This window comes from Pantherophis guttatus, chromosome 1 (assembly GCF_059756535.1).
Source record: "Pantherophis guttatus breed Tessera chromosome 1, ASM5975653v1, whole genome shotgun sequence".
Lineage (NCBI taxonomy): Eukaryota > Metazoa > Chordata > Lepidosauria > Squamata > Colubridae > Pantherophis > Pantherophis guttatus.
The window spans coordinates 201,870,705-201,890,486 of NC_142063.1; the positions used below are offsets into that span (position 1 = coordinate 201,870,705).

The window sequence follows — 19,782 nt, forward strand, 5'->3', positions numbered from 1 at the left end:
ACATTCAATGCTATTTGCCCTTTTGTAGGAGCAAAGGCATGATGTGAAAACCTCAGTTCTCACATCACCCAACTCTGAAAAGATCACAAAATCTAACTCTGTTGCTAGACTTTCCTGCACCAATCATAGGTTGGCTGTCTGTGCCACATGTGCAGTTAAATTATAGAAGCTGATATAAAAGATTTGCAAAAAGGTTTCTTTTTTAGATTTAGTATTTTTTTGTATTGCAAAAAATTGTGTCCTTGTGTCATTACCATTTTCCAAGAAGATGTTCTATGCTTACAAAGGTCCTATTTCTTGTTTCTCGTTATTTCATTTCTCTGTCTCTCACAATTTGACATTTTCAGTGGTTGGGTCCTGAAACTTCTGATTCCCCAGGAAATCTGGCAGATTGAATTCTGTGATTTAAGGGTACCATCTAAGATGCGTGATTGCTGTGTCTGAGTATTGTCAAATAACTTCACAAATTGTGTTCACCTGATTATATGAACCACTGCCCCTCCCCCAAGATTTTATTCAATTTGAGCAAATTGCTTCGACTCTGTTTCTTTTATCCCATTTTTGCTTCTTGTCTTCACTCTTAACCACTGCTGGCTTGTGCCTAATTTATACCTGTGACTAATACGGTGCTGAAATCTCTCCTCTAATTCCCCATTATTTTCCTTTTCTGCAAAAGAAGATTCTGTTTTTATTACCTCATTCTCAGGGTAGAATGAACTTGTGGTTGGTTACTGAAGGCAGACTGCTATTTTCTGTTCCTCATTTGCCTGCCAAGCTGCAGATTCCCAGGATGCCCTGGCTTCCTGGTGTGAAAAAACACCGTAGAGGTGTTTCCTTGTGAGACCGTCCATCTGGATTTAACTGAAGTGTGGGAAATCGCTAAAGCTGCAGATCATTGGGGAAAAAATACCATACAATGGAAAAAAAGAACCTTTCATGATCTCATAACTATATTGTGCAAAAATTTCACACCTTCCCACCTCCTCCCTATTTTTCCCCATCACACTAAATAAAACAATACTAATCTGATCTTTCATTGTCAGGTGGTTGGCCTTTTAACTGCTTCTGGCTCTGCATTCTCCTCTGTGCTTCAACTCATGGTTTTGTCTTCTGCAAAAATTAACTTTACCTGTTTTGCACCATATTCCTTTCTGTGTTCTAAAAGCCAGAAACAGATGCCTGCTGACGGCTTCATCTCATTCTGTTAAATGAAAGTTAGCATAAGAGTAATTTCCCATGCCATTAGGAAGACATATAGATCAAGAAAACTGAAAGTCTCTGTCAACTTCCTAACTGTCTAGAAACTTACATGATGGATGGCGGGGGGTGGGGGGGAAGGGGAATCAAGTTAACAGATGGTAGATTGAACTGAAAAGGGAAACAACAGGAGAGAGGGGAAGGAGTAGAGAGAGAGGAAGGGAAAAGAGAGGAGAGAAGAGGAGAGGAGAAAGAAGAAAGGGAAAAGGAGAGGAAGAAGAGGGAGGGGAAAGGAGTAGAGGAGAAGGTTAGAAGGGGGGAAGAAGAGAGGAGTGGGGGAAGAGAAGGGGAAGTAGGAAAGAGAAGGAGAGGAAGAATGAAGGAAGTAGGAGGAGAAACAGGGGAAGAGTAGGGGAGGAGAAGAAGAAAGGTTGGAGTAAAGGAGAGCAGCCCCGAAAAAGTAAAAATGAAAGTTAAAAGAAAAGATGAATGAAAAATGATGGAAATGACTGTACATGTAAATGTGTTTTTGAAAAATAAAAATAAAAAACTTTATAAAAAAAAAACCAGGATGGTAGAGATGGGAAGATGAAATTGTTACTCAATCCAGTGAGAAACATTCTTATTTCCTTTGTTTTGTGTGCGTGCTTTCAATGAAAATAATGGAAAGTGGCAAGAGTAAGATGAATTGAAGTTCCAATAGCAACCTGATTTCCACATTTTGAGGAATTAATACTCTCAGACCGTGATGACAAAAAGTGACACATACATGTAGTCCCTGGCTTACAACAGTTCACTTAGTTTGAAATTACAAAGTCACTGAAAAAAGTGATTTATGATCCTTTTTCCACACTTACGAACATTGCACCACCTCCCATGGTCATGTGATCAAAATTCAGATGCTTGGCAATGGACTCATATTTGTGACGGTCGCAGTGTCCCGTGGGTCATGTGATCCCCTTTTGCTACCTACAAGCAAAGTCAATGGGGAAACCAGATTCAATTAACAACCATGTCACTAACTTATCAGCTGCAGTGATTCACTTAACAAATGTGACAAGAAAAGTTGTAAAATGGTGCAAAACTCACTTAACAAATGTTTCACTTAGCAACATAAATTTCAGGTTAATTGTAGTTGTAAGTTGAGGACTACCTGTATTCCTTGTTCCTCTCTGTCAGGTGCAACAGAGACACACAAACATACGTGTTACTATTTGTATGTATGAACCTATAGTAGTAATAAGGGATGTGGTGGCTCAGTAGCTAAGACGCTGAGCTTGTCGATCGAAAGGTTGGCAGTTCAGCGGTTCGAATCCCTAGTGCCGCGTAATAGGGTGAGCTCCTGTTACTTGTCCCATCTTCTGCCAACCTAGCAGTTCGAAAACATGTAAAAAATGCAAGTAGAAAAAATAGGGACCACCTTTGGTGGGAAGGTAACAGCGTTCCGTGTGCCTTTGGCCTTTAGTCATGATGGCCACATGACCACAGAGACGTCTTCGGACAGCGCTGGCTCTTCGGCTTTGAAACGGAGATGAGCACCACCCCCTAAAGTATGGAACAACTAGTACATATGTGTGAGGGGAACCTTTACCTTATAGTAGCTAACTTCATTAGAAACGTGTCATTGTTAAATAGGATCTCTCTATCCCATCTCTGATTCGATCAGCAACCTCAACCCAGCAGTTTGCTGATGAAAGTTGCTGCATTTAAGATTGGAAAAGAAAATGGTAGCAAATAATAAATCTGTTATTTTTCAAGACACACCTGAAAAAAAAAAAAAGAACTCAGGAAGCGGCTTTGCAGATTTTCTAATTGACAGAGTGGAAATCTGCCCAAACCATGAAAACAAAATAGTGATTACCCTACTTTCCAGACGATGGAAAGAGACATCTTAGATATTTCATGTTGACGTTGCTGAGATAATTTTATATGTTTGGAAGGTCATAAAGGAAATAATTGCTATTAGGCTGGTCTGGAACTTAAAAGAAGTGTTTTTGGAGTATTAAAGGGACACGATGCTTTACTTTTTGAAACCAGAAAGAGGCCTAAATGGAGAAATATTTAATTTTTAGAAATGAATCTCCTTTAAAAGCAGTGACAGCTGAACCCTTTTTATATACTTTACATTATTAAATGCTCTGGTAGAATAAGCCAAGCCAAATGGTTTGTGTGAAGGCCACACTCAGATTCCTATTCATTTGATGAAAGCATTGCTATCCTTTTGCAACTAATGAAAATAAAATATTCATTATATTCAAGGTTACCTAGCGTAGCCATTTTGACCACTTATGCATTCTTAAGAGAAAATGTGACATAAAAAAAAGGGGGCAGACGGATGGACAAATGAGGATAGAGCTTTGCATAGCACTCATGTATGTGTAGGTGCATTTGTTTCTTCTGTATAATTTTGGCAAGAATACCAAAAAATGTATGAGATTTCACTCCTTCTCAGATCTACCTAGGATTGTTGTGGGGAAAAAGGAGAAGAGGAAGTTATCTTGAGTCTGGAATAAAAGGTGGGATACAAATAAAAGTTTGATTGATTTTAAAAATCGGGGGAGAGGCACTCACGACTTTGCATGCTCTTTCTCCTGCACAATATCAGGCACATATTTCATCATAAATGAGTGGTGGTTCTTTCCCAAATTACCTGGAGTACATCAGGGATGAAATCCAGCAGGTTCTGACAGGTTCTGGAGAACCGGTAGCGGAAATTTTGAGCAGTTTGGAGAACCGGCAGCGGAAATTTTGAGTAGTTCGGAGAACCAGCAAATACCACCTCTGGCTGGCCCCAGAGTGGGGAGGGAATGGGGATTTTGCAGTATCCTTTCCCTGCCATGCCCACCAAGCCATGACCACAGAACAGGTAGTAAAAAAATTTGGATTTCACCACTGGAGTACATGTATCATTAGGCTCATCCAGAAATATAATTCTGTTTGCTTTCGTATTGAGTTGCTCTGTTTTTTTGTTTTTGTTTTGCTGGGCATATGGTAGGTATATAGTAGTCTGGATTTGCTTGATTTTGCAACATGGTGATGTCAAAAGGATCAGGAATAGACTTTCTGGGGGCCAAGGGAATGCACTGCTGGATGCTGGCATAAGGCTTGAGTTGGGCTACCTGTAGCTTCCTGGCACTGTCATTCAACACTGTGTGCTCTTAACTCCATGCTTTCAGATGGAATGAAAAGGAGCTTCAACCTAGTAACTTCTTCTCCAACATAGAACTTGATAGGGTTCTGGAGACTGAAGGCATGCCAACCTTTCAAGGTAGTCCAGAGAAGAAACCAAAACCATGACTACTAACACTACCTTTATTTAAGGTTATCATAACAAAATATTGCAAGTCTAAACACCTTTTTCCTCTTTCTTGCCTTTACTTTCCAGAGTACTTGGAAAATGCTTTCTCCACTCCCATTCCTTCTGTGGACCGAGATGTCTCTTATCTGACTGTTACCCTAGGTGCAGCTGTTCCTTCTCCCATTCCTCAAGAATATTCCCACAGTTGTAGCCAGTCCTTCTCGAAACAAGTCAAATCAGCTTTGGCTCTTAACATGTCATCTTGCAGATTCCAATGGCCAGCATCAGCCTTATGTCTACAAGCTTCTGAAAGTTGGTTAGACAAAATATCGACTGTGCTACTTGACATCTGTGCGTTGAAAGCGGCATCGTCATTTATGGTTTGTTTGTTTTTTGTTCTGAAAATTAGATGTTTGTTGCTGAAGAAAATGTGGATTTTCGGATACATGTGGAAAATCAGACACGAGCAAGAGACGATGTCAGCAGGAAGCAGCTCAGGCTTTATCAGCTCTACAGCCGAACCAGTGGGAAGCATATCCAGGTGCTGGGAAGGCGGATCAGTGCCAAAGGAGAAGATGGAGACAAATATGGTAAGAGAATTTACAGTACTTCCATCTGCTATTCTTGGGTGTGCCTAAAGCATGGAGCTTCTCTGATTGGTCAAACTTGAATAAAATAAGCCAAGACAATGGACATACAGTGATCCAGTACCAAAATGAGAGGACCATTAGATTGTTAAATATGAGGCAAATTACAAAAATAAAAGAAAATGATTTTGCCTTGTTCGTTGCTTAAATGGTCTAGGTAATTCCAATAATTGTTAGTATACTTATCACTAATTTCTTAGTTTTTTTTTTTACTGTAATTCCTTTCTGAAAAGAATTGTCTTTCCTTTTGTAAAAAAATTCCTCATGATAATACTAAGGGGTAAATGATAGCAAATGAGAGGCTCGTTGATTGAAACTCCTCTGGGGAACTTTGTGGCTAACTTAAAAGGGGTTAAACAACGGATCATCTTTTGGAAAACCAGCATCTAATCTGGAAGTGCTTCTTCCATGACTGTTCTGAGTAGATTGTAGTACTTGTTTCAACCTGTCTAAATTTGGGATGAATGGGAAAATCACAACTTGCTGGTCATTATCTTTGAACTTCTCAGATTCTCTATTGGAACAGCATGTCCTCAAAACTTCTAACATAGAAAAATGGTATGGTAAAAGAAGTTCATAGTGGAAGTCCATCTATTATTCATGATTGGTTGTGGAAAAATGCAGGGAAAAAAGAGAGACCAGATTCATCCCTTTAGTTTCAGTGGGATAAGAGGTGGAGATGAATAAAATACAGTAATATTTATTTTGATGTCTTGCCAGGTCCATCCATTATGAATATATTTTCAACTCAGAAAATTAGAACTCAAAAAGGTTAACCTATCCTTCCTATTCTACAGGTAGTCCTTGACTTACAACTACAATTGAGGCTGGAATACTGGTTGTTAAGTTGTTAAACAGGTATATGACCTGGCTTGATTTTACAACCATTTGTATTATGGTTGTTAAGTGAGTCACCATGGTTGCTACCATGGCGGAAAACGTCAAAAAAGTTTGCAAATTGTGATCATGAATTTTCAGGATGCTGCAACTGGCCATAAATACAAGCTGGTTGCCAAGAGCCCAAAATTCAGTCATGTGACCACAGGGGTGTGTGTAGTCATAACTTTGAGGATGGAATAATAAGTAGCTTTTTTGCAATCTTTCACAACTTCAAATGGTTGTTAAGTGACTAATCATTAAAGGGCCACCTGTATTGATTGCAAATTCCAGATAAGTGGACCAACTCCCAAGCTTGTTGCCCAGTGTCTTTCATTGCTCTCAGCTGAGTGATGTACATCAAGGCACTGAAGGAGTTTGGCTTGGTAAAAGAGGCACCTCTGGAATGGTACCGTAACGTTCTAGACTGCACACAAAGCCACTTCTCTGCTGCATGATAATTACTATGGTATCACGGATGTAAGATAGATTTGGGACCCAACTATATTTTGCGTTATACAAATTTTGTCTTATACATATGTGTATATAGTAGGGGTGTGGGCAATACTTTGCTTTACATATATTTTGTGTTATATAGGTAGTCCTTGACTTACAACAGTTCATTTAGTGACCGCTCCAAGTTACAACGGCACTGAAAAAAGGGACTTATGACTGTTTTTCACAGTTACGACCTTTGCAGCATCTCTGTGATCATGTGATCAAAATTTGGATGCTTGGCAACCGACTCCTATTTGTGACCGTTGCTGTGTCCCAAGGTTGTGTGATCACTTTTTATGACCTTCTTCTAAGCAAAGTCAATGGGGAAGCCAGATTCACTTAACAACCGAGTTACTAACTTATCAACTGCAGGGATTCACTTAACAACTGAGGCAGGAAAAGTCGTAAAATGGGGCAAAACCCACTTAACAAATGTTTCACTTAGCAACAGAGATTTTGGGCTCAATTGTGGATGTAAGTCGAGGACTACCTATACATATGTGTATATGGCAGGGGTGGGCAAGCTGCATCCCTATGCCCTTGTTTTATAGTCCAGTGTCCTGAGCCCATAAGATTATATAGTTGAAATATGATAGCATACTGCTGGTATAAGGTACTACTATTTTAGTTTTAAAAGACAAGAAGATATACAGGGTCCATATTGTACTTCACTGGGTCATTTTCAAACCCATTGGCTGCATTGGTACAGCATATTAGAGTTGGTTACCTTTTATCCTCAAGTTCAAGAGTTTTTCTGCGACTCTGCATTCTGTCAAAAGGGGTCTGAAAATTCTGGCCTGCAGAAAATTCTCTAGGTGATCCTGTAGCTCTCAGTGCTCAGGAAAATTTTTAGAAAATGTGAACTTGCTATGGAGCAGTTGCTCATTCTTAGTCTTTGGAAGAATGAACAAGTGAGAAAAGATTGAGGGTTTATGTTTGCTACTCTAACAAAACATTTATTTATTTATTTAGCATATGGCTTACAATATCAGGGCACATACTGGACACAATAAAGTCCTGACAGCAGGGGTGAAATGTAAAATTTGTTACTACCAGTTCTGTGGGCGTGGCTTGGTGGTGGTGGGGTAATGTGACCAGGTGGGTGTGGCCAACTTTTTAAAAAAAACTTTTCAAAGCATTTTTTCTATTGCTTTGAAAAGCCTCTGCCGATCAGGCAACTCAGCTGGGATCGTCAGAGATTTTTAAAGGCATTTTTTTTTCCTACAACCTCTTCGGCCAAGAGGTTGCAGAAAAAAATGCTTTGAAAAGCCTCTGACGATCCCAGCTGAACCGCGCGATCATCAGAAGCTTTTTAAAAAACTTTTAAAAGCATTTTTTCGACGGAAGAGGTTCTTCCTCCTCTCCGGTGGCTGGGAAATGTCAGACGGCCCTGGTTCTATCTCTGCGTCCAACATAGAGCATCCATCAGAGCCTTTCCCAGACTCCAGCACTGGCCCAAGTTCCTCCCCAACCTCCTTATCGTCCAAGTCTGCCCCCAGCTCTGCTGGCAGCTGACAGGCCACAACAGTACTCATAACTTTTGTAAGAGTTTGATCTGTCTCATCAGTGATCCCAGCAGTCAAGTAACTTCAACGTTTAAAAAATTATGCTACACTTAAATGATTAGGGTTTATATAGAAGAATAAAAAAAATATTTTGCCATCAGCCAGACATGGAACATTCTTGTAGTAGATTTGATTCTGAACTCTAACCAGAAAACATTACAACAATATATTGAACTGAGTGGTATAATCATTTTGATAGATAGCTTTTAAACTAGGATCCATTTAATTGGTTATTAATCAGGCTATGTCTAGACTGATAATGTGAAAGATTCTCCAAATATTTCATATTGATGCTGAGTGTTCCTGAAGTGCTTTTAGATCATGGAGAATGGAGAGGGGGGATTATGTCTGGACAGGTTACTTAAAAAGTAGCTGCCTATTCATCAACTAGATTTAAATCTTGCAATTCTGTACAATGCTTTTCCCATTTGACTATAACAATGTGAAGTGGTTGACTAATTCTCTTGCACACACTGACTTTTAAAAAGGAAAAGGGTGGGAAATGGAAGGTAAAAGATTCACATTACATGGTATCTCACACTGATGGAATAGATAGGAGAGACAGCCATATGTAAGATGAAACACTGGATTTTCAGCACACAAAAGCAAGAGGACATTCTATACTGTTTGTTCTCTCTTTGTGTGCAGTTCATTTACAGGGCTGGTCTTGCTTGGGGTAGAAAAAGGCTTTATTTGTGTTTCATGGCTGGGAGATTCTATTTCAAAGTATGGAACTTGCCTGTTAATGTTGAAAGGTAATGTTAATGTTTCCTGTGTGCCAGGCAGCATTGTGTTATGCACAGTCAAACTCTGGACCTGAATGGTTTCCTAAGAGCCAAAACAAGGGGCAAATTATAAATTATAGAGAGGTGACATGCACATAATATAGGACAGGATGCAGAGGTGAAATTGACTGATTTGGAATTCTGGATAATGAGTTTGATCAGATCCAAGCTGTAGATCAGGAGGGAGCACATGTTTTGCATGCAGGAGATTTCTGGTTTACTCTCAGCATATCTAGTTACAGTAAACAATACTGAAGCTGGTGGGCGAGTATACTAATGTAGCATAAGGCAATTTTCTATGAAGTACTTGTACTCAGATATTATAACTAATCGGCCTCTTAACTGAACACTTAGGTGCTAGATGGTGGTTTTTGCTGTTATGTGGAATAGAATAGAATAGAATTCTTTATTGGCTAAGTGTGATTGGACACACAAGGAATTTCTCTTGGTGCATAAGCTCTCGGAGTACATAAAAGAAAGATACATTTGTCAAGAATCATAAGGTACAACACTTAATGATAGTCATAGGGAAACAATCAATATAAATCTTAAGGATACCAGCAACAAGGTTACAGTCATATAGTCATAAGTGGGAGGAGATGGGTGATAGGAATGATGAGAAGATTAATACTAATAGTAATGTAGACATAGTGAATAGTTTGACAGTGTTGAGGGAATTATTTGTTTAGCAGAATGAAAAAACTGTTCTTGTGTCTAGTTGTTCTGGTGTGCAGTGCTCTATAGCATTGCTTTGAGGGTAGGTGTTGAAACAGTTTATGTCCAGGATGCGAGGGGTCTTTAAATATTTTCACATTTTTTGACTTGTGTAGTATACAGGTCCTCAATGGAAGGCATTAGAGAAGGATGAGCTTAACAGCAGCTAGTGGACAAAGAAGCCACAATACAGAAATGAGGATTCCTTCTTTCTTCTCTTGGAATAACTGGATGGGACATAGATAGATAGTCATCCCCAACAGAAAAAATTGCTATGAGTTCCTAGTCCATCTTTTTTTGAAGAAAGATAATTTCTATAGATACTATTTATGCCTCTTTCCCGACATTCTGAAGATAGCTAAGTGTGTACAAAACTTGTATATCCCAATGTATGTTAGAACACATTAATAATTCAATGTTTAAAAATAACATTGAGGAAATGACTGGCATTCAATTGCATTAGAGCCAGAAGAGTCTGTTCCCTGTATCAGATATTGACCTGATTGACCACTATGTCTTTCTGAGCCCTGGTTGCAGTATTTCTGCTTGTCAAATTTAAAGGTTATTTGCCTTTTATAACCTTGCATCATATTCAGTTTTAACTTCTGAATGTCTTTTAATAATCCTACCATTGGCTCAAGGTTGACTCAGCCTTCCATCCTTCCGAGGTTGGTAAAATGAGGACTGAGATTGTTGGGGGCAATATGCTCACTCTGTAAACCACTTAGAGAGAGGGCTATAAAGCATTATGAAGTGGTATATAAGTCTAAGTGCTATTGCTATCAAGCAGTTATTTTATATTTCTGTTTATTTTCTAATATCTATATACTGTTAGAATATATATATTAGAATATCAACTTGCAAAGCTATTGTACAGTGACTTTATATTTTTTGGAGTATTTATTCCTGGAGGAGATTCCTCTAATGCTCCATAACTATTTTTCTTGTTTTGTTTTGCCAGACAAATTGTTTCTGAAACTTCCCATTCTCAGTTTATGAGACAAAAGTGGATTTCAAAAGCTGAGTTATATGTTCAGCAGACTGTGGCTGGTTTGATAGAATCACGACAAGCTGCAGGTGGGGTGTTGCATGTGTTAACGCTCCCCCAGGAGCTTGATTCTGCTGATGCTGTGATTTTATATTGTGAGGCTAATCTCTGTGTTAGAAAAAGTAATTTAAGTAGGGGTTGCAATGAGAAAGGAAGAGTTCTGCTAGTAAGTTTCTTCAACCATGCATGCAAATAAGATTAGGTAAAGCTTTCTAAATCCTTCTATATAATGGAAATATTTCTCGACATATAAAGTTGCCTCGTAGTGAGCCAGTCCATTAGTTCATGTAACCCAGAAATATCTCCAGTGACTAACAGTAGCCCCTGAAGACAGGGATGGGCAACATTTTGGAGCATGGGTAGAAAGACAGAGGGCTGCAGTGAATAGCTGGTAACGTCATGTCCACATTTAAGTGGGCAATGCCTGGTTTTTCAAGGTAGGTTTGGAAGTTGGTGTTTATTTTCTTTATTATTTTAGACATGTAAAGGAAGTCTGAGGGATTATACTTTCTATTTTTCGAGGCGGGGGGGAATGCAGAAAATGGTAGTTATGAATTGGTCAGTGCATGATTCTGGGAGGCTCAGATAGTCATAAAAAAGATCCTAGAGATGTTGCGGACTGAATCAAGAAGTAAAATGGAGAGAAAGCTTGAGCTCTTTATTGAATGATCTTGTAGATTGTTACCAAGACGTAACATTTTGGAAGGCCAGTGACTGAGCAAACATGATTATTTTTTTTATTTTATTTGTCAAGAACGTATTAGGTAATATATATAAGTGTAAGCATGAATTGAATACATAAAATAGATACAAATAGGAAACATTAGGACAGGAACGGTAGGCATGCTGGTGCTCTTTTGCACGCCCCTTACAGACCTTTTAGGAATGGGGTGAGGTCAACAGTAGACAGTCTAAGGTTAAAGTTTTGGGGGTTTTGGGATGAAACCACAAAGTCAGGTAGTGCATCCCAGGCATTGACCACTCTGTTGCTCAATTTTCTGCAATTGAGTTTGGAGAGCTTCACTTTAAGTTTGTATCTATTGTGTGCTCGTGTATTGTTGTGGTTGAAGCTGAAGTAATCATTGACAGGTAGGACATTGTAGCAGATCATTTTATGAACTATGCTTAGGTCTAGAATTTCAAGTCCGGTAGCAAAGGTATTTTGTTGCAAGCAGAGGAGTGGAGAACACTTCTTTTGAAATATTTCTGGACACAGTCAATTGTATTAATGTCCGATATGTAGTGCGGGTTTCAGACAGATGAGCTGTATTCGAGAATTGGTCTAGCAAATGTTTTGTATGCTCTGATTAGTAGTGTGATATTACCAGAGAAGAAGCTACGCAAGATTAGGTTTAGGAGTTTGTGAGATTAATCCATGTCCTGGAAGGAAGACCATCAAGATGTCCTCCATGTTTGCCAATTTAGAAAGAATAAGGGATATAAAAGGAAGGGATAGTAGATTAGTTCTTCCTTCTATTCATAATGCATAAAATACGTAAGAAAAAGAAAGAAAGAAATTGCCATACTGAAGAGATCAACATGTGAAGGCAATACTGAGCTGAGCCTAAGAGATTGGTTAGCCAAAGACAAGCCTCCTTTTCTGTAAGCATCAGTTCAAATGAAAACTATTTAGAAATTAGTACTTCTTCCTAAGAGCTAGCTGTCCGCAAGCAGCCTGATGGTTCTGGATCACCAAACAGCTCTCTCTGAACTGCGACTCTGATCTATAATTTATTTAGTGGAACTAGAAGGGATGGCAGTTTTCTCTTTCAAGCCAAATATTTCTGCTTGTACTCGTCTTCCCTTCAGAGTCTCAGTAGGACAAAATAACTTTTAAAAGACCTTCTCTCCCCCCCCCTTTACCCTACCCTACATCTTCCCAACCATTTATTTTCATAAAGTTAACCTGGGGGCAGTGATGACCTCAACATAATAATGATCACTCATGGTGGCAGCTGTGCTTTCACAGGGGGGACCCAGAACTGAACAAGGACAAGCAGGGAAGTTTGCGTCTGGGCCGGTGTTCTCCCGGTGACAATCCTCACCCCCATCTCTCTGAGCACATTTCAGTGGTGTGGGTGTTTGGCAGGATTTTTCTTTGAAACTGGCTACAAAGAAGTCGGGAAGGAATAACTGGGCAGCAGCAGGAATTAGAAGCAGGGGTGAACAAGGCAGGCTGCTCCATTGAACCACAGAAAGCCAAGCAAGCAGGACCTCCCAGGATTCTCTGGGTTAGAGGGAAGGACTCAATTACCATCACCTTGGATCCTGTTCTGAAAGGTTCAGCAACCATTTAAAATGTGCCGTAATCATCTTATTTGAAACATCTGTGCTCCTAGGAGTTCATTCTTTATTTAAGTTGGTTTGTTTTGCATTTTTGCAGATACTTTCAAGAAACTAAGGGGTGGAGGGGAAAGGAGCACTTTCCTAGAAGAATTCTATTTTGAACATTGGCTTTTGGCCCATTGATGTTGAATGGTAATGTTTTTGTCCCCCCAGATGCAATGACACATATCTAAGAAATGGGCCAGCCTGAGAACCATTTCACACAAGACGAGAGGACGCCAAGATAGGTTTTTAAAGAGGCAGACACATCACAGAGCAGAGATTGCCAACTGGCTTGTCATATGCATCTGTGTCTTTAAAAATGGGTTAGGCTCCTGCCTGGATTACATTTGTTTTATCAGGCATTACATGTGCACAGTAAGAATGCAACATGTGAAAGAGCCCTCACCTGTCGCCCAAAATTGTCCTGGGTCAGTGTGACATGTGCTTTTGTACAATAAATGTGGCTGTTGTTTATTTCTTTATTGAATCTATTTAGTGGCAGCGCTAAAGTGAATTATGAGATCTTTAGATTGCCTAATTTTAGAGGCCAGCTTTGGAAAGAGGAACTGGATGTATGTGTCAGTCCCAGGAGGCATGTTGTGGCATGCAGCCAACAGGGAGGTGTGAAATGCCAAGTCCTACATGCAGCTTTGTTGCTGCAGCTGAGCCTAAAAACAGGCTTGGTATGGTCTGACAGGCACTTTTCATCTATCTTAGTGTGTTCATCAAAACATGAGATATCCCCAAATGAGAGATAGTTTCTTTCTGTCCTTTTATTGCCCACTATGTTTGTGACGTGTGGAGAACAGAGAAACTTTATCGATTCCATCCATTTCTGCTGATCAAAGGCAGATGTATTTTCTAATTCTTGTTTCTAATAAAATCACAAGCCCTTTTTTTTTTGCCTTTGGGAATTGTTTTCTTCAACCAAGTAAAACCAAGAGCTGCTAGAATTGTCATTCCTATATATTCAGTTCACTTCTCTCCAGAGTGTAACTAAACTGTACTTGCATATAATACATTACACAGAAATGCACCTTAGAGGGTGCTAGGATGCTAATTTTTTAAAGAAACAAATAGAAGTGACATGCCTCTGATTTTTGATGTAGTATTCATAGAAATGTGCAATTCTGGAATGTTGTCCTAACATAAGCAGAGTGGCACTTGTAACACTAATGTTCACCAGATATTTATTTATTCTAATAGATATTATTTTGTTCTTTATTAGGTAACAGAATAACCAGACAAAAAAATCATTTATTTATTTATTTTCAGTCATATTGCCTTATGGCCTGAATAGGGTTTTACATCTTATTAAAGTAACTGGTTAAGACTGATGCTGCAGACCCTCTATGGGTCACCAATAACTTTCTGGATGCAACTCACAGTGAACATTTTAACTTACAGAGTCAGATATGGCTTGGCTTCTAAGTACCTACAGGATTGCCTATTTGGCCTAGAATTGGCCTGTTTGGTGCATGTGTTTATTAAGGGTGAAAGAAGCAGGGACTGGCAGATAATGCTTTTCTTTCGTTGTTCTTATTTTAACAAATAGTTTCCCCCCCGCCTTTTTTGAGTCTAATTTAGCGTCCACTTTGATGACTTTCTTGAATTTATTAAAAACTGAATTGTTTTCACAGAATGTTTGGGAATGGATGAATGGGCAAACCCTTTTGTATCAAGAGGTTGTTTTTTTTTTTAATGCCTTCTAATCAATCTTGACTCCTGATGACTGCCTGGACAAGTTGTAACTCCAGGACTATCTGTATACCATTATCTTTAATGAGAACTCGCATTACCTCTGGTCTTTCAAATCAGGGGAGGACAAGTTATTTTATGATAACTAAATAAAGCAGATACTTTATGCATTTTTTTTCAGCAATGAAAAAAGGGATGATTTCGTGAATATTTGTGATTGGGGAGTGCAGGAAAATATATCCCTATTTTAATTTGTGAGAAAATTGGAAGAGTTGGTTGTTACCCAGCTACTATAGGTAGTTGTCCTTGACTGATTGGCTGATCTCAAAAAAGGCAGAATCAGACTTAAGTCAGTCACTTGGATTGGGTTAGACTGGGAAATAAATAAATTTTAAAAAACTCAGAAAAAGGCACTTCTGTGTTGTTGCCAAGAAAGCTACATGGATGTGTTTTTAAAGTCACCAGGAGTTGAGTTCAACTTGAAGGAGACTTTACTTTTATGATGTTGCTGGCATACAGGTCAGTCGTATTTTTTATGGCATCCCCTCCCTTCTGTTCAGTTTTGTGTTTGTCTTGCAACTTGCCAAATTTCTCCCCAAAGGCAGACAGATTACTCTATGAAATCCTGATCTGTTATTTTTGTATAATACATTTAGCAGAGGGGTTGCCAAAATATGCCTATCATTTTAAATCAGACTTCCCCAATCTGCAGCTACTCTGCTTATGTTAGGATGACAAGTCCCAGAATTCCAACACTGGCTTTGAATTCTGGGAGTTGTATTTCTAACGTATATGGAAGCAGCAAGTTTCAATAGTTTTAAAGAATTTACTCAGCCCTGAAGTTAAGAAAAATATGGCTCCAAATGTTTTAAGGATAATTAGTCTTTTTCAAGAGGAGCGCAATGGCTCAGTGGTTAAAGAGCTGGAAAACTGACAGTCTGGGTGTGAGACCCAAGAGCCTTGCACAAAGGCTCACAAAGAGGTGAGCTCCTGTTCCTTGCTCCAGCTCCTGCCAATCTAGCAGTTCGAAAGCATGCAAATGCGAGTAGATAAATAAATACCACTTTAGTGGGGAGGTAACAGCATTCGGGGTTCCTTGGCGCATAGTCATGCCGGCCACATGACCACAGAAATGTCTTCAGATAACATTGGCTTTCTCAGCTAATAAATGGAGATGAGCACCATCCCCTAGAGTCGGGCATGACTGAACAGGGGAAACTTTCACTTTTTAGTCATTTTCATTCACTATTTTTATATGTCTCTGTCTATAATGCTTTGTGTTGATTTAAGAGCCCCCTTCCAGAATTGTAAGCTAAAAAAATAGGACCCCATCTGTGACCCATTTAAGCGGAAGTGAGACAATGGAGCCAATAGCAGTTCCAGTTTAGATAGTCAGCACAAATATTGTTAGTGTAATGATTGATCTTGCAAAGAGCTTTATAACAATGTGAATGCCTATCCCCTGAAGACTAGTCAATATAATATTACAGCACCTTATTGTGGCTCAGTTATTTCTTTGCAACATCATCCCAGCTGCTCTTCTGAAAGCTGCTGGGACAGCTCTGAAAGTTATCAGAAGCTCGCATAAATGCAGTTGTAATTTTTGTTATAGTAGTGGGTTTTCTTTACTGTAGTATTTACTTCATTTTATCATGATAGGTGGGGACTTGACTTTACTGAATCCACCATGTGAAAGTGGAGGAGGCTTAAATATCCTCCAATCCCTTTCCATATGTACAGAGTCATAAAAGACAACAACACATCTATTGGTGCCAGCACAAGCTTTTTCATTTCTGTGTGTGTGTGGCTGGGGAAGAAGAGTGCTTGAGACTCTTTTTTGCTAGTGGCAATCACAAACAGAATTTGCATCTCCCCTAATACGAAGTGTCTTACTTTGGCCATGTCAGGCAGGGGAATTAATTAGAGAAAGCAATTATGTTTGGAAGAATTAGTGGTAAAAGGAAATCATGCCACCAAAAAACTCAGTGGCTGGATACCATCAAAGCTGACACCAGCCAGAGCCTAGAAAAACTCAAAAAAGTAGTGCAAGATCGAAAGATGTGGAGACACCTGGCCCATAGAATTGCCAAGAGTTGGACATGACTGAATGGATAACATCATCATCTGAAACTAGAGTGGAACAAATACAGAAAGTCACTGTATCTTAGAACCGTGGTGGCGCAGTGGTTAGAATGCAGTATTGCAAGCTAACTCACTGCTCACTGCCAGGGGTTCGATCTTGACCAGCTCAAGGTTGACTCAGCCTTCCATCCTTCTGAGGTTGGTAAAATGAGAATACAGATTGTTGGGGGCAATAGGCTGAGTCTATAAACCGCTTAGAGAGGGCTGTAAAGCACTGTGAAGCAGTATATAAGTCTAAGTGCTATTGCTATTACACAAATAGTATCTATTAACATTTAAGTCATCCATTATCATAGCTTTCCCGATTTTTCCACAGAAAGCTACTTTGTACAAAACTAATACCCACCTGGCAATGATAGTCACTACAGATGGATTAGCAATACTCATTTCAAGTGCAGAAATGTACAGGGAGTCTATTTTCTACACAGTGAACATGCAGTGCTATATCACCCAGTTGTAGAGGTTCAAAAAAAAAAGGGGGGGGGTCTTTGCATTCTCTTCCAATGAGGCTTTTAGGACCTGTAATTCATACACTTCACATTTTATGAGCAGTGGTTAGAGTGCAGTACTGCAGGCAACTTCTGCCGACTGTTGGCTGCCTGCAATTTGGCAGTTCGAATCTCACCAGGCTCAAGGTTGACTCAGACTTCCATCCTTCCAAGGTGGGTAAAATGAGGACCCAGATTGTTGGGGGAGCAATATGCTGACTGTAAAACAGCTTAGTGAGGGCTGTAAAGCACTGTGAAGCAGTATATCAGTCTAAGTGCTCTTGCTATTATCAGAAAGTGAATTTCGGATAAATTTGCAAGATGAATTTGCAAGTTTTCAGGTTGCTTTTCTGGGATTGTCAAGGAAAGTGAAAAGCGTTCATAGGAGAGGGGTAAAATTTCATGGGAGTAGTGAGTGTGGCAATCTGCCCACTTTAGATCATGGGTTAGAGTCATTTGTCTTCTGAAGAACATTTGTAGTTTAGCTGCAGCAGGAAATGATGTGGTCGCTTATTCAGCCCTGAATGCTGAATCAGAAAGAAACTGTAATGCTCTTGAGTAGCATAGCTGCCATGAAACTGCTGTGGTATCTGATTTAATACAGCATTGATAGAAGTTATAAAGCTTTTAGTAGACCACTCTTTATCTGGGCAGATGTTTAACCATAGCTGATAAACAAGTCAGGATTGAGTATGCATTCATTTTGGGATTACTAATTTCAGAGTTGAGAATCTTTGTCTAGCTATTCAGTCGCCTACGTGGTTATTTGGAAGTAGAAGCTACTGATCTAAGTGCAATTAACCTAAGCTTTGCTGTGTTTAGGACTGTTGTCTGAATGGTTGCAAAAATGTTAGTGAAGTGAGAACATTAGAAATAGCGATTTTTAAAATGTAGGCTGTGGTCCTAAAAATAATTCGGGTGTTCGGGTGTTCTAACCTAACCTAATTCAGGTAAGAATTAAGCGTTCTTACCTAATTCAGTAGGCTTTCCTTTTGAGTAAATTCATAAAGAATTGCAGTATGAGGCTAACATTCTATGTTCCATCACTTAACAGGAAATCACATTAACACTATTTCAAATTTGCAATGGGAACAACTTTTTGTTCGGGACGAATATGGATTAAACTAATCTCTTTTTGAATAAGTACGTGAACTAGATTGTAGTTAACTCTTGCTGTTTCTTAAAATTCTGTAATGGTGTTTCCTGGTTAAAAAGGAATAGAAAATACATGTACTGGTAGAGAAATGTTCAAAAAATTATCCTTCAAAAATGTATACATTGGACTAACTTGTAAGGAATAAACAACTGTGTATCAGAAAAAGGTCGACAGAATGTATACATATTTTTTAAGCTGGCTGTTTGGAAATTGCATGAGGAAACAGGGTGGAATGAAAAATGAGCAATTCAGAGAAACTAAATTTGACAGATTTGGCTACCCTTACTTCAGAGTAGAAAGTAATAGGATTGGAATGCTTGGCTGCAATCCTATGCATATTTATTTGGGAGGAAATGTCACAGAAACCTGGAGACTTTTTCCCCTTAATAAAGATTCATAAGACTGGGTTATGTATAATTTTTATTATTGCGCTCTTATTTCTGAACCTTTTAACTTTTTCTTGGTATTGCATTTTCTAGGCTATTCTTGTGGTCTAAGAAGATTTGAAAGCTAATGTAAGAGCTTTTTATTTATTTGTGTCCTGCCTTTGTTGTTTTTACTAATAAATTAAGGTGATGAACATATCCAATACACCAGGGCTGTCAAACTCAATGCTGGCCCATGGGGTGCTTCGATCTGACTCATGGGGCTGCCCTGGAAACAGCAAAGAACTGGCCTGTGGTGACTCTGCCAGTAAAAACAGCTCATGAGAGCTGCGTGCGGCCCTCCTGAGCTCCATTTTCGCTGGCAGAGGGTTGCAGGAGGCCGTTGCAGTCGAAAACGGACTGTGAGCGCCTGTTTAACTGGCAGAGTGGTCGGGCCACCACAGGCGCCCTTGACACGAGTGACATTGAGCTGGCCACGCCCACACTGGCCACACCCACCCCAGTCCCCCGAGGTCAAATAAAACCCTGATGCGGCCCTCAATGAAATCGAGTTTGACACCCCTGCAATACACCTTCCGCCTCCTAGTTTCCTCACATCAACTTGTGAAGTGAGTTGGACTGAAAGAGAGTGACTGAATAAATGAATAAGAGTGACTGAAGAAGAAAATTCCTTATTTTGATGAGGATAGAACAACTGGAAATACTTTGTATTATCTTCTGTGCATAATCTACCTTCCATTCTTTATGGATCATACTGTAGCTGACATATAGCAATAAGGTGCCATCAAGCTGGGTTTCTTTCCTGCACAAACTATTTTTTGATGCTTAAAAGTAAGGTTTTGTAAGCCACTATGCAAACCCATCCTAATTTGGGGGGAAGGGGAGATACATGGGGGATCCTGGATTGCAGAATTAATTAATTGCACCTGCTTTTCCTAATTGCTTTATTGAAATCT

The 19,782-nt window shown here is 39.4% G+C and overlaps 1 protein-coding gene across 1 annotated transcript in view; it reads left to right on the forward strand.

Annotated features, from left to right (window-relative positions):
* The window catches only part of FGF18 (fibroblast growth factor 18), a 133,518-nt gene that overhangs the window by 62,494 nt on the left and 51,242 nt on the right, over nucleotides 1-19,782 (forward strand). The window contains exon 3 of the mRNA XM_034432303.3: nucleotides 4,905-5,085. Coding sequence (XP_034288194.2) covers nucleotides 4,905-5,085 — 181 coding nt within the window. The remainder of the gene's footprint in view (nucleotides 1-4,904; nucleotides 5,086-19,782) is intronic.